The sequence below is a fragment of the Oncorhynchus keta genome, chromosome 18 (genome assembly GCF_023373465.1).
Source record: "Oncorhynchus keta strain PuntledgeMale-10-30-2019 chromosome 18, Oket_V2, whole genome shotgun sequence".
Lineage (NCBI taxonomy): Eukaryota > Metazoa > Chordata > Actinopteri > Salmoniformes > Salmonidae > Oncorhynchus > Oncorhynchus keta.
The window spans coordinates 27,962,161-27,974,380 of NC_068438.1; the positions used below are offsets into that span (position 1 = coordinate 27,962,161).

The 12,220-nt window shown below is 52.8% G+C and overlaps 1 protein-coding gene across 1 annotated transcript in view; it reads right to left on the reverse strand.

The window, feature by feature from the left end:
- Positions 1–12,220, reverse strand: part of LOC118370738 (seizure protein 6 homolog) — a 193,194-nt gene that overhangs the window by 94,164 nt on the left and 86,810 nt on the right. Inside the window, exons 2-3 of the mRNA XM_052468880.1 lie at positions 6,533–7,291; positions 4,421–4,554 (exon numbers count right to left, since the gene is read on the reverse strand). Of these exons, the coding sequence (XP_052324840.1) occupies positions 4,421–4,554; positions 6,533–7,291 (893 nt within the window). The remainder of the gene's footprint in view (positions 1–4,420; positions 4,555–6,532; positions 7,292–12,220) is intronic.

Sequence of the window (12,220 nt, forward strand, 5' to 3'; positions counted from 1 at the left end):
AGGTGTGTAGAGGTGTGTAGAGGTGTGTATACTAGGTGTAGACGCTGTAGAGAGGTGTAGAGCGCTGGGGGTGTAAGGGGTGTAGAGGTGTGTAGAGGGTTGTAGAGGGGTGTAGAGTGTTGTAGAGGGCTGTAGAGGTGTGTAGAGGTGTGTAGAGGGCTGTAGAGGTGTGTAGAGGCTGTAGAGGTGTGTAGAAGTGTAAATGTATGTAGAGGGTGTAGAGGGTGTAGAGTGTGTAGAGGGTGTAATGGTGTGTAGAGGGTGTAGAGGTGTGTAGAGGTGTGTAGAAAGTTGTAGAGGGCTGTAGAGGTGTGTAGAGGTGTGTAGAGGTGTGTAGATGGGTGTAGAGGTGTGTAGAGGTGTGTAGACAGCTGTAGAGGGTGTAGAGGGCTGTAGAGGTGTGTAGATGGTGTAGATGGGTGTAGAGGTGTGTAGAGTTGTGTAGAGGTGTGTAAACAGCTGTAGAGGTGTGTAGAGGTGTGTAAAGGTGTGTAGACTGGTGTAGAGTGTGTAGAGGGTGTAGGGGTGTAGATGTGTGTAGAGGGTTGTAGAGGTGTGTAGAGGTGTGTAGAGGCGTGTAGAGGGTGTAGAGGGTGTAGAGGTGTGTAGAGGTGTGTAGAGGGTGTAAAGGTGTGTAGAGGGGTGTAGAGGGGGTGTAGAGAGTGTGTACAGGGGTGTAAAGGTGTGTAGAGGGCTGTAGAGGGTGTGGGGGGGTGTAGAGGGGTGTAGAGGTGTGTATACTAGGTGTAGACGCTGTAGAGAGGTGTAGAGCGCTGGGGGTGTAAGGGGTGTAGAGGGCTGTAGAGGTGTGTAGAGGTGTGTAGAGGGTGTAGAGGTGTGTAGGGGTGTAGAGGTGTGTAGAGGGCTGTAGAGGTGTGTAGAGGGGTGTAGGGGCTGTAGAGGTGTGTAGAGGTGTGTAGAGGTTGTTGAGGGTGTAGAGGTGTGTAGAGGTGTGTAGAGGTGTGTAGAGGTGTGTAGAGGGCTGTAGAGGGTGTAGAGGGTGTAGATGGCTGTAGAGGGCTGTAGAGGTGTGTAGAGGTGTGTAGAGGTGTGTAGAGGTGTGTAGAGGTGTGTATACTAGGTGTAGACGCTGTAGAGAGGTGTAGAGCTGGGGGTGTAAAGTGTAGAGGTCTGTAGAGGAGGGCTGTAGAGGGTGTGGAGGGTGTAAGAGGGTGTAGAGGTGTGTAGGGTGTGTAGAGGTGTGTAGGGCTGTAGGAGGGGCTGTAGAGGTGTGTAGAGGGCTGTAGAGGGCTGTAGAGGTGTGTAGAGGTGTGTAGGGGGCTGTAGAGGGTGTAGAGGGTGTAGAGGTGTGTAGAGGGTGTAGAGGAGGCTGTATGTAGAGGGTGTAGAGGGCTGTAGAGGTGTGTAGAGGTGTGTAGGGGTGTAGAGGTGTGTATACTAGGTGTAGACGCTGTAGAAGGTGTAAGCGCTGGGGGTGTAAGGGTGTAGGGTCTGTAGAGGGCTGTAGAGGGGTGTGGAGGGTGTAAGAGGGTGTAGAGGTGTGTAGAGGTGTGTAGAGGTGTGTAGAGGGCTGTAGAGGGCTGTAGAGGTGTGTAGAGGGCTGTAGAGGGCTGTAGAGGTGTGTAGAGGTGTGTAGAGGTGTGTAGAGGGCTGTAGAGGGTGTAGAGGTGTAGAGGTGTGTAGAGGGTGTAAAGGGCTGTATGTAGAGGGTGTAGAGGGCTGTAGAGGTGTGTAGAGGTGTGTAGAGGGTGTAAATGTGTGTAGGGGTGTAAATGTGTGTAGAGGGTGTAGAGGTGTGTAGAGGGGTGTAGAGGAGCTGGAGAGGTGTGTAGGGTTGTAGAGGGGTGTAGAGGGGTGTAGAGGTGTGTAGAGGGGTGTAGAGGGGTGTAGAGGTGTGTAGAGGGGTGTAAATGTGTGTAGAGGGGTGTAGAGGGGTGTAGAGGGCTGGAGAGGTGTATAGAGGGTTGTAGGGGCTGTAGAGGTGTGTAGAGGTGTGTAGAGGTGTGTAGAGTTGTGTAGATGGGTGTAGAGGTGTGTAGATGTGTGTAGAGGGTGTAGAGGGCTGTAGAGGTGTGTAGAGGGTGTAGATGGGTGTAGAGGTGTGTAGAGTTGTGTAGAGTGTGTAAACAGCTGTAGAGGTGTGTAGAGGTGTGTAAAGGTGTGTAGACTGGTGTAGAGGTGTGTAGGGGTGTAGAGGGGTGTAGAGGTGTGTAGAGGGGTGTAAAGGTGTGTAGAGGTGTGTAGAGGGGTGTAAAAGGTGTGTAGGGGTGTAGAGGGGTGTAGAGGTGTGTACAGGGGTGTAAGGTGTGTAGAGGTGTGTAGAGGGTGTAGAGGTGTGTAGAGGGCTGTAGATGGTGTGGAGGGTGTAGAGGGGTGTAGAGGGGTGTATACTAGGTGTAAACGCTGTAGAGAGGTGTAGCGCTGGGGGTGTAAGGAGTGTAGAGGGCTGTAGAGGTGTGTAGAGGTGTGTAGAGGGTGTAGAGGTGTGTAGAGGGGTGTAGAGGTGTGTAGGGGCTGTAGAGGGCTGTAGAGGGCTGTAGGGCTGTAGAGGTGTGTAGAGGTGTGTAGAGGGCTGTAGAGGTGTGTAGAGGGCTGTAGAGGTGTGTAGAGGGCTGTAGAGGTGTGTAGAGGTGTGTAGAGGTGTGTAGAGGTGTGTAGAGGTGTGTAGAGGTGTGTAGAGGTGTGTAGAGGTGTGTAGAGGTGTGTAGAGGTGTGTAGAGGGCTGTAGAGGGTGTTAAGGGTGTAGAGGGTGTAGAGGGTGTAGAGGTGTGTAGAGGTGTGTAGAGGTGTGTATACTAGGTGTAGATGCTGTAGAGAGGTGTAGAGCGCTGGGGGTGTAAGGGGTGTAGAGGTCTGTAGAGGGCTGTAGAGGGTGTGGAGGGGTGTAGAGGGGTGTAGAGGTGTGTAGAGGTGTGTAGAGGTGTGTAGAGGGCTGTAGAGGTGTGGAGAGGTGTGGAGAGGTGTGTAGAGGGCTGTAGAGGGCTGTAGAGGTGTGTAGAGGTGTGTAGAGTTGTGTAGATGGGTGTAGAGGTGTGTAGATGTGTGTAGAGGGTGTAGGGGCTGTAGAGGTGTGTAGAGGGTGTAGATGGGTGTAGAGGTGTGTAGAGTTGTGTAGATGGGTGTAGAGGTGTGTAGAGGGGTGTAGAGGGGTGTAGAGGGCTGTAGAGGTGTGTAGAGGGTTGTAGAGGGGTGTAGAGGTGTGTAGAGGTGTGTAGAGGTGTGTAGATGGCTGTAGAGGGGTGTAGAGGTGTGTAAAGGTGTGTATACGGGTGTAGAGGTGTCTAGAGGGGTGTAGAGGGGTGTAGAGGGGTGTAGAGGGGTGTAGAGGTGTGTAGAGGGGTGTAGAGTGGTGTAGAATGGTTTAGAGGCATGTAGATGGGTTTAGAGGGGTGTAGACAGGGTGGAGAGAGGTGTAGAGGGCTGTACAGGATTGTAGAGGGCTGTAAAAGACTGTAGAGGGCTGTATAGGGGTGTAGAGGGGTGTAGATTGCATGTAGAAGGGTATAGGATGATGTAGATTCAGTGTGGTGAGCTATAGTGTGGTGTCGAGGGGCTGTATGGTGTAGATGGGTGTAGAAGGGTGTAGCGGGAGGTACAGGGGTGTAGAGGGGTGTAGACTAGGTGTAGAGGAGTATAGAGGGTGTAAAGGCGTGGTCCAACCATTGTCTAAATCCCATACTATTTAGTCAATCAACCCCGAGGGTAAGGTCTCTTTAATCAAGTTAAGAGCTTCTGTGGAGACATTTTAGCAGGATGGCATTAAAAGAGTCCCGTAGACCAACATAATCCATAAGTAATTGATGAAGAGAGGAAGCTCTAAATCTAAATCACTTAGAATAATTAAAGGCAATGAGAGAGAAGATGGATATATACATGTGCTGCTGTCCCGGGTGGTAGAAAGCACAGACAGGCAATGAGAGGAGGAACAGAGGAGAGGAGGAATGTTCACCTCTCTCCACCCTCCTCCTCATTTTCTCCTCTTTCGCTGAAAACAGGAAGCAGCTGGGATGCATCATTGAGAATGACTTGTGGTACATATCCATTTTCATCCAAAATATATTAGGCCAAACATCTGGACGGTCAGAGGGTTAATGGCTATTGTATATTTTATGAGAGCAGGAAGTTTAGCTGGATAGTTAGTCATGTGAATGAGGCGGTTCAGGTGGAGGCAGATTCCCTGTTCAAATCACTGTGTCAGCTTCCAAAGGTCAGTCGCTGCAGAATGACAGTAAAGACCTTGGTGACTGAGTGGCCATCATCATTTTGAATAACTAGTGTGCTATTGCCAACGAGCCAATTGCCCATTTTGGATGTTGCATTTGGATATCTAATGTAATTTCTCGACAGGATGTGCCAGTCTTGTGTGTTTCCATGTTTAATCTACCATCTTTTTATAGACAATCACTGCTTTTGATGGACACAATGAATACGCTTCTGGCAACAATAGTGGTGGTCTGACCTGTATCTCTACTCCATAACCCGTGTAGACTGTGACGGTGTAGGTGCAGTCCACAGAGGAGTAGTAATGAGAGCTGGACGGCTGGGGCGTCTCTATGTAGCCCTCTGGTGATGTCAAGTTGAAGATGCAGGGAGCTGCAAGGACAAAAAATACAGAGAGCAAAACATTGAGGACCAGTTACACCCCCTAACTAACCCGGCATGGGGGAACGATCTGGAGAAGACTGCCCAGAGCAGAGTGCGTTGGATAGGTTTTGTCGATGGTCTATGCTCTAAAGGAGCGATGGGCCCAAGTAAGTAAGACACCCCCTCACTCCAAAAGGACCCTCCCTGGTCCCATTCTCTCTCTCACTCACACCAGCACCCCCCACTTTAATAGTGTGGGGCCGTCTCGCTCTCCTCTTTGATTGTGTGCTCGAGGGACAGATCAGGTGGAGGGAATGACCACAGACGGTTTTCTGGTTGCCTTGAGGTCTTTCTGTTCGACTGCCTTGTTTTATTTCTATCTTTGAGTTTCCTCCAGAGAGAGGGATGACACAGGACGCTACTGTGTGCTTGAGTGTGTGCTTCATATGCAGCCCTCATCCTCCGCATACAACACCCCTTCTGCCAGTCACATTCTGTTAAAGGTCCCCAAAGCACACACATCCCTGGGTCGCTCGTCCTTTCAGTTCGCTGCAGCTAGCGACCAGAACGAGCTGCACAAACACTCAAACTAGACAGTTTTATCTCAATCTCTTCATTCAAAGACTCAATCATGGACACTGTTACTGACAGTTGTGGCTGCTTCGTGTGATGTATTGTTGTCTCTACCTTCTTTCCCTTTGTGCTGTTGTCTGTGTCCAAAAACGTTTGTACCACGTTTTGTGCTGCTACCATGTTGTGTTGCTACCATGTTGTTGTCATGTTGTGTTGCTACCATGCTGTGTTGTCATGTGTTGATCCCTTGCTATGTTGTTGTCTTAGGTCTCTCTTTGTGTAGTGTTGTCTCTCTTGTCGTAATGTATGTTTTGTCCTATATTTCTATTAACTTTTTTATTTTTAATCCCAGCCCCCGTCCCCGCAGGAGGCCATTTGCCTTTTGGTAGGTCTTCATTGTGAATAAGAGTTTGTTCTTAACTGACTTGTCTAATTAAATAAAGGTTCAATAAAATAAATAAATATAAACGTGTGTGTGTGGTGTATGGTGTGTGAGTTTGGTGTGGTGGTGGTGTAGTGTTTGGTGTGTGTGTGGTGGTGTGGTGTGTGGTGGTGGTGTGTGGTGTGGTGTGTGTGGTGTGTGGTGATGTGGTGTGGATAATGTTAGCTATGTGGCTAGGTGGCTAACGCTAATGTTAGCTAGGTGGCTAACGCTAATGTTAGCTAGGTGGCTAACGTTTGCTAGGCCAAGGGTTAGGGTTAGGGGAAGGGCAAGGGTTAGCTAACAAAGGAGATAAAAAGTAGTAAGTAGTTGCAAAGTTGATAATTAGTTAAAATGCTAAAGTTGTCAGTGATGAGATTCGAACACACAACCTTTGGGTTGCTAGACGTTCAAATGTCAACCCATCCGTCCCAACCAATCACCCTCTTGTTTTTTTTGTTGTTTTTTTGCCTTAAGCAACCTTCTGTCTTATGTAACCATACCAAACCTAACATAATAATTTGAGTGTCCTGTATTTACATTTACTATGTTATGTCTAGTCTATGAGACCAGGCTGAAAGTTCTCCTTCTTCTCTCCCACCATAACACAAATGTGTCTCCGTATCTCATGTTTGCAATCTGAGAGGAGGAGGAATACTGATGTTATAATTCATTTAAGCCCATTGGTTGTTTAGATATGTGAGCTGCAAACAAAGAGGATTGAGAGAGCGAGCACACTGGTGTCTCAGACAAACAGACACGGGGCTGCTCTGTTGGAGATGGTGAAACACAGGCACTTTACAACCCACCAAGGCCCAGGATTATCTCTAGGACTGCATAATGACAATCTGAGCTTGCTGTTCATTATACCTTCACAATGAAGACAGAATCACGAAAACTGGTGTTAGGTGTATTGCAGGATATTGTATCTGTATGTCTCTGGGTAAGAGTAGGTGATCATTACAAGTGTGTAGCCTGTCTGTGTTACATTACCTGGGTGGTGCATGGTGGTGATGATGGTGGTTGTGGTTATAGTGGTCTCCTCATCCACAGCACCAGATACTGCTGATGTCCCAATCTCTATCCCATCACTGGCGTGGCTCATGTTGTGTTCTTCTGACTTCCCTGCAACCTTCTCCACCAAAGTGGTCAAGGCTGGGGGAGTCATGGTGGATGCGGTGGGGACCTCAGAGTACCTATCACCCATAGGAGCAGCAAGGTTGGGGGTGTTTGAGAGGGGAGAGGGAGCGGAGGTGTGCATGACAGGAGTGGTCAGGGTATCCATGGCATCAGCTTCCTCCTCTGTCCTCCCTCCCCTGCCATTGGTCAACGCTACTCTCTGATTCACAGGGACACGCCCCTCTGGAGCAACGCTGCCCTTTGTTGCCAACGGTGACGTGGCTGTTGCCACAGTGGTAGTGGTTGAGGCAATATCGGAGAAAATTAGCGCGTCCTTGTGTGGCACCGTGTGAGTGGAGGAGGGGTCCCTGGCAAAGTGGGGACCTGAGGGTGGCATAGCGGGGTGGGTCTCCACACCCCCACTGTCCTCAAAGAAATGCCCCTGTCCTTGGAGGGACTCCTGTAAGAGGAAGCCCTTGTAGAGAGGGTGGTGGTTGGGGACATTCAGGGTCGGGGCGGTTGTCACCAGGGGGACCTCTCTGTCTGTGTCCCATTTGGTGGGGTACAGGCTGGGGCCACCATTCTCAGACTGTCCCCTCTGTGTGACGGACGTCCCATCCTCAGAATAGGAGCCTGGAACAACACACACAGAGCACATACATACCAGGTACATTTTGTGTCACACAGGAAAGATAATATCCCCTGTTTAAAGCAGTGAAGCGTAGCGCTGTAACATGCTGTAGGTTTTGATAAGAGTCCCTTCTGAAAACACAGGGCAGTGAAGCCCAAAGGGATTCTCTGTGATTGCTTATTTCAATGGTTTCTACTCCTCCTCATCAATGAGTAAATATTAATTATTTAGCTGCTTTAAGGATATGATGGCCTGTCAAATGTGGGAAATTAAATGGATCTCCCGCTCCACCTTATGCACCTTCAGATGTAATCTAGAGCACTCCAGGAGCCTGTCATCCTACAGCAGCCTTCCAGGAGCCTGTCATCCTACAGCAGCCTTCCAGGAGCCTGTCATCCTACAGCAGCCTTCCAGGAGCCTGTCATCCTACAGCAGCCTTCCAGGAGCCTGTCATCCTACAGCAGCCTTCCAGGAGCCTGTCATCCTACAGCAGCACTCCAGGAGCCTGTCATCCTACAGCAGCACTCCAGGAGCCTGTCATCCTACAGCAGCCTTCCAGGAGCCTGTCATCCTACAGCAGCCTTCCAGGAGCCTGTCATCCTACAGCAGCCTTCCAGGAGCCTGTCATCCTACAGCAGCCTTCCAGGAGCCTGTCATCCTACAGCAGCACTCCAGGAGCCTGTCATCCTACAGCAGCACTCCAGGAGCCTGTCATCCTACAGCAGCCTTCCAGGAGCCTGTCATCCTACAGCAGCCTTCCAGGAGCCTGTCATCCTACAGCAGCCTTCCAGGAGCCTGTCATCCTACAGCAGCCTTCCAGGAGCCTGTCATCCTACAGCAGCACTCCAGGAGCCTGTCATCCTACAGCAGCACTCCAGGAGCCTGTCATCCTACAGCAGCCTTCCAGGAGCCTGTCATCCTACAGCAGCACTCCAGGAGCCTGTCATCCTACAGCAGCCTTCCAGGAGCCTGTCATCCTACAGCAGCCTTCCAGGAGCCTGTCATCCTACAGCAGCCTTCCAGGAGCCTGTCATCCTACAGCAGCACTCCAGGAGACTGTCATCCTACAGCAGCACTCCAGGAGCCTGTCATCCTACAGCAGCCTTCCAGGAGCCTGTCATCCTACAGCAGCCTTCCAGGAGCCTGTCATCCTACAGCAGCACTCCAGGAGCCTGTCCTCCTACAGCAGCACTCCAGGAGCCTGTCATCCTACAGCAGCCTTCCAGGAGCCTGTCATCCTACAGCAGCCTTCCAGGAGCCTGTCATCCTACAGCAGCACTCCAGGAGCCTGTCATCCTACAGCAGCCTTCCAGGAGCCTGTCATCCTACAGCAGCCTTCCAGGAGCCTGTCATCCTACAGCAGCCTTCCAGGAGCCTGTCATCCTACAGCAGCCTTCCAGGAGCCTGTCATCCTACAGCAGCCATCCAGGAGCCTGTCATCCTACAGCAGCCTTCCAGGAGCCTGTCATCCTACAGCAGCCTTCCAGGAGCCTGTCATCCTACAGCAGCCTTCCAGGAACCTGTCATCCTACAGCAGCCTTCCAGGAGCCTGTCATCCTACAGCAGCCTTCCAGGAGCCTGTCATCCTACAGCAGCCTTCCAGGAGCCTGTCATCCTACAGCAGCCTTCCAGGAGCCTGTCATCCTACAGCAGCCTTCCAGGAGCCTGTCATCCTACAGCAGCCTTCCAGGAGCCTGTCATCCTACAGCAGCACTCCAGGAGCCTGTCATCCTACAGCAGCACTCCAGGAGCCTGTCATCCTACAGCAGCCTTCCAGGAGCCTGTCATCCTACAGCAGCCTTCCAGGAGCCTGTCATCCTACAGCAGCCTTCCAGGAGCCTGTCATCCTACAGCAGCCTTCCAGGAGCCTGTCATCCTACAGCAGCCTTCCAGGAGCCTGTCATCCTACAGCAGCCTTCCAGGAGCCTGTCATCCTACAGCAGCACTCCAGGAGCCTGTCATCCTACAGCAGCCTTCCAGGAGCCTGTCATCCTACAGCAGCCTTCCAGGAGCCTGTCATCCTACAGCAGCCTTCCAGGAGCCTGTCATCCTACAGCAGCCTTCCAGGAGCCTGTCATCCTACAGCAGCCGTCCAGGAACCTGTCATCCTACAGCAGCCTTCCAGGAGCCTGTCATCCTACAGCAGCCTTCCAGGAGCCTGTCATCCTACAGCAGCCATCCAGGAGCCTGTCATCCTACAGCAGCCTTCCAGGAGCCTGTCATCCTACAGCAGCCTTCCAGGAGCCTGTCATCCTACAGCAGCCTTCCAGGAACCTGTCATCCTACAGCAGCCTTCCAGGAGCCTGTCATCCTACAGCAGCCTTCCAGGAGCCTGTCATCCTACAGCAGCCTTCCAGGAGCCTGTCATCCTACAGCAGCCTTCCAGGAGCCTGTCATCCTACAGCAGCCTTCCAGGAGCCTGTCATCCTACAGCAGCCTTCCAGGAGCCTGTCATCCTACAGCAGCCTTCCAGGAGCCTGTCATCCTACAGCAGCCTTCCAGGAGCCTGTCATCCTACAGCAGCCTACCAGGAGCCTGTCATCCTACAGCAGCCTTCCAGGAGCCTGTCATCCTACAGCAGCCTTCCAGGAGCCTGTCATCCTACAGCAGCCTACCAGGAGCCTGTCATCCTACAGCAGCCTACCAGGAGCCTGTCATCCAACATCAGCCTACCAGGAGCCTGTCATCCTACAGCAGCCTACCAGGAGCCTGTCATCCTACAGCAGCCTACCAGGAGCCTGTCATCCTACAGCAGCCTTCCAGGAGCCTGTCATCCTACAGCAGCCTTCCAGGAGCCTGTCATCCTACAGCAGCCTACCAGGAGCCTGTCATTCTACAGCAGCCTACCAGGAGCCTGTCATTCTACAGCAGCCTACCAGGAGCCTGTCATCCTACAGCAGCCTTCCAGGAGCCTGTCATCCTACAGCAGCATTCCAGGAGCCTGTCATCCTACAGCAGCCTTCCAGGAGCCTGTCATCCTACAGCAGCCTTCCAGGAGCCTGTCATCCTACAGCAGCCTTCCAGGAGCCTGTCATCCTACAGCAGCCTTCCAGGAGCCTGTCATCCAACATCAGCCTACCAGGAGCCTGTCATCCTACAGCAGCACTCCAGGAGCCTGTCATCCTACAGCAGCCTTCCAGGAGCCTGTCATCCTACAGCAGCCTTCCAGGAGCCTGTCATCCTACAGCAGCCTTCCAGGAGCCTGTCATCCTACAGCAGCCTTCCAGGAGCCTGTCATCCTACAGCAGCACTCCAGGAGCCTGTCATCCTACAGCAGCACTCCAGGAGCCTGTCATCCTACAGCAGCACTCCAGGAGCCTGTCATCCTACAGCAGCCTTCCAGGAGCCTGTCATCCTACAGCAGCACTCCAGGAGCCTGTCATCCTACAGCAGCCTTCCAGGAGCCTGTCATCCTACAGCAGCCTTCCAGGAGCCTGTCATCCTACAGCAGCCTTCCAGGAGCCTGTCATCCTACAGCAGCCTTCCAGGAGCCTGTCATCCTACAGCAGCACTCCAGGAGCCTGTCATCCTACAGCAGCACTCCAGGAGCCTGTCATCCTACAGCAGCCTTCCAGGAGCCTGTCATCCTACAGCAGCCTTCCAGGAGCCTGTCATCCTACAGCAGCACTCCAGGAGCCTGTCCTCCTACAGCAGCACTCCAGGAGCCTGTCATCCTACAGCAGCCTTCCAGGAGCCTGTCATCCTACAGCAGCCTTCCAGGAGCCTGTCATCCTACAGCAGCACTCCAGGAGCCTGTCATCCTACAGCAGCACTCCAGGAGCCTGTCATCCTACAGCAGCCTTCCAGGAGCCTGTCATCCTACAGCAGCCTTCCAGGAGCCTGTCATCCTACAGCAGCCTTCCAGGAGCCTGTCATCCTACAGCAGCCTTCCAGGAGCCTGTCATCCTACAGCAGCCTTCCAGGAGCCTGTCATCCTACAGCAGCCTTCCAGGAGCCTGTCATCCTACAGCAGCACTCCAGGAGCCTGTCATCCTACAGCAGCCTTCCAGGAGCCTGTCATCCTACAGCAGCCTTCCAGGAGCCTGTCATCCTACAGCAGCCTTCCAGGAGCCTGTCATCCTACAGCAGCCTTCCAGGAGCCTGTCATCCTACAGCAGCCTTCCAGGAACCTGTCATCCTACAGCAGCCTTCCAGGAGCCTGTCATCCTACAGCAGCCTTCCAGGAGCCTGTCATCCTACAGCAGCCATCCAGGAGCCTGTCATCCTACAGCAGCCTTCCAGGAGCCTGTCATCCTACAGCAGCCTTCCAGGAGCCTGTCATCCTACAGCAGCCTTCCAGGAACCTGTCATCCTACAGCAGCCTTCCAGGAGCCTGTCATCCTACAGCAGCCTTCCAGGAGCCTGTCATCCTACAGCAGCCTTCCAGGAGCCTGTCATCCTACAGCAGCCTTCCAGGAGCCTGTCATCCTACAGCAGCCTTCCAGGAGCCTGTCATCCTACAGCAGCCTTCCAGGAGCCTGTCATCCTACAGCAGCCTTCCAGGAGCCTGTCATCCTACAGCAGCCTTCCAGGAGCCTGTCATCCTACAGCAGCCTACCAGGAGCCTGTCATCCTACAGCAGCCTTCCAGGAGCCTGTCATCCTACAGCAGCCTTCCAGGAGCCTGTCATCCTACAGCAGCCTACCAGGAGCCTGTCATCCTACAGCAGCCTACCAGGAGCCTGTCATCCAACATCAGCCTACCAGGAGCCTGTCATCCTACAGCAGCCTACCAGGAGCCTGTCATCCTACAGCAGCCTACCAGGAGCCTGTCATCCTACAGCAGCCTTCCAGGAGCCTGTCATCCTACAGCAGCCTTCCAGGAGCCTGTCATCCTACAGCAGCCTACCAGGAGCCTGTCATTCTACAGCAGCCTACCAGGAGCCTGTCATTCTACAGCAGCCTACCAGGAGCCTGTCATCCTACAGCAGC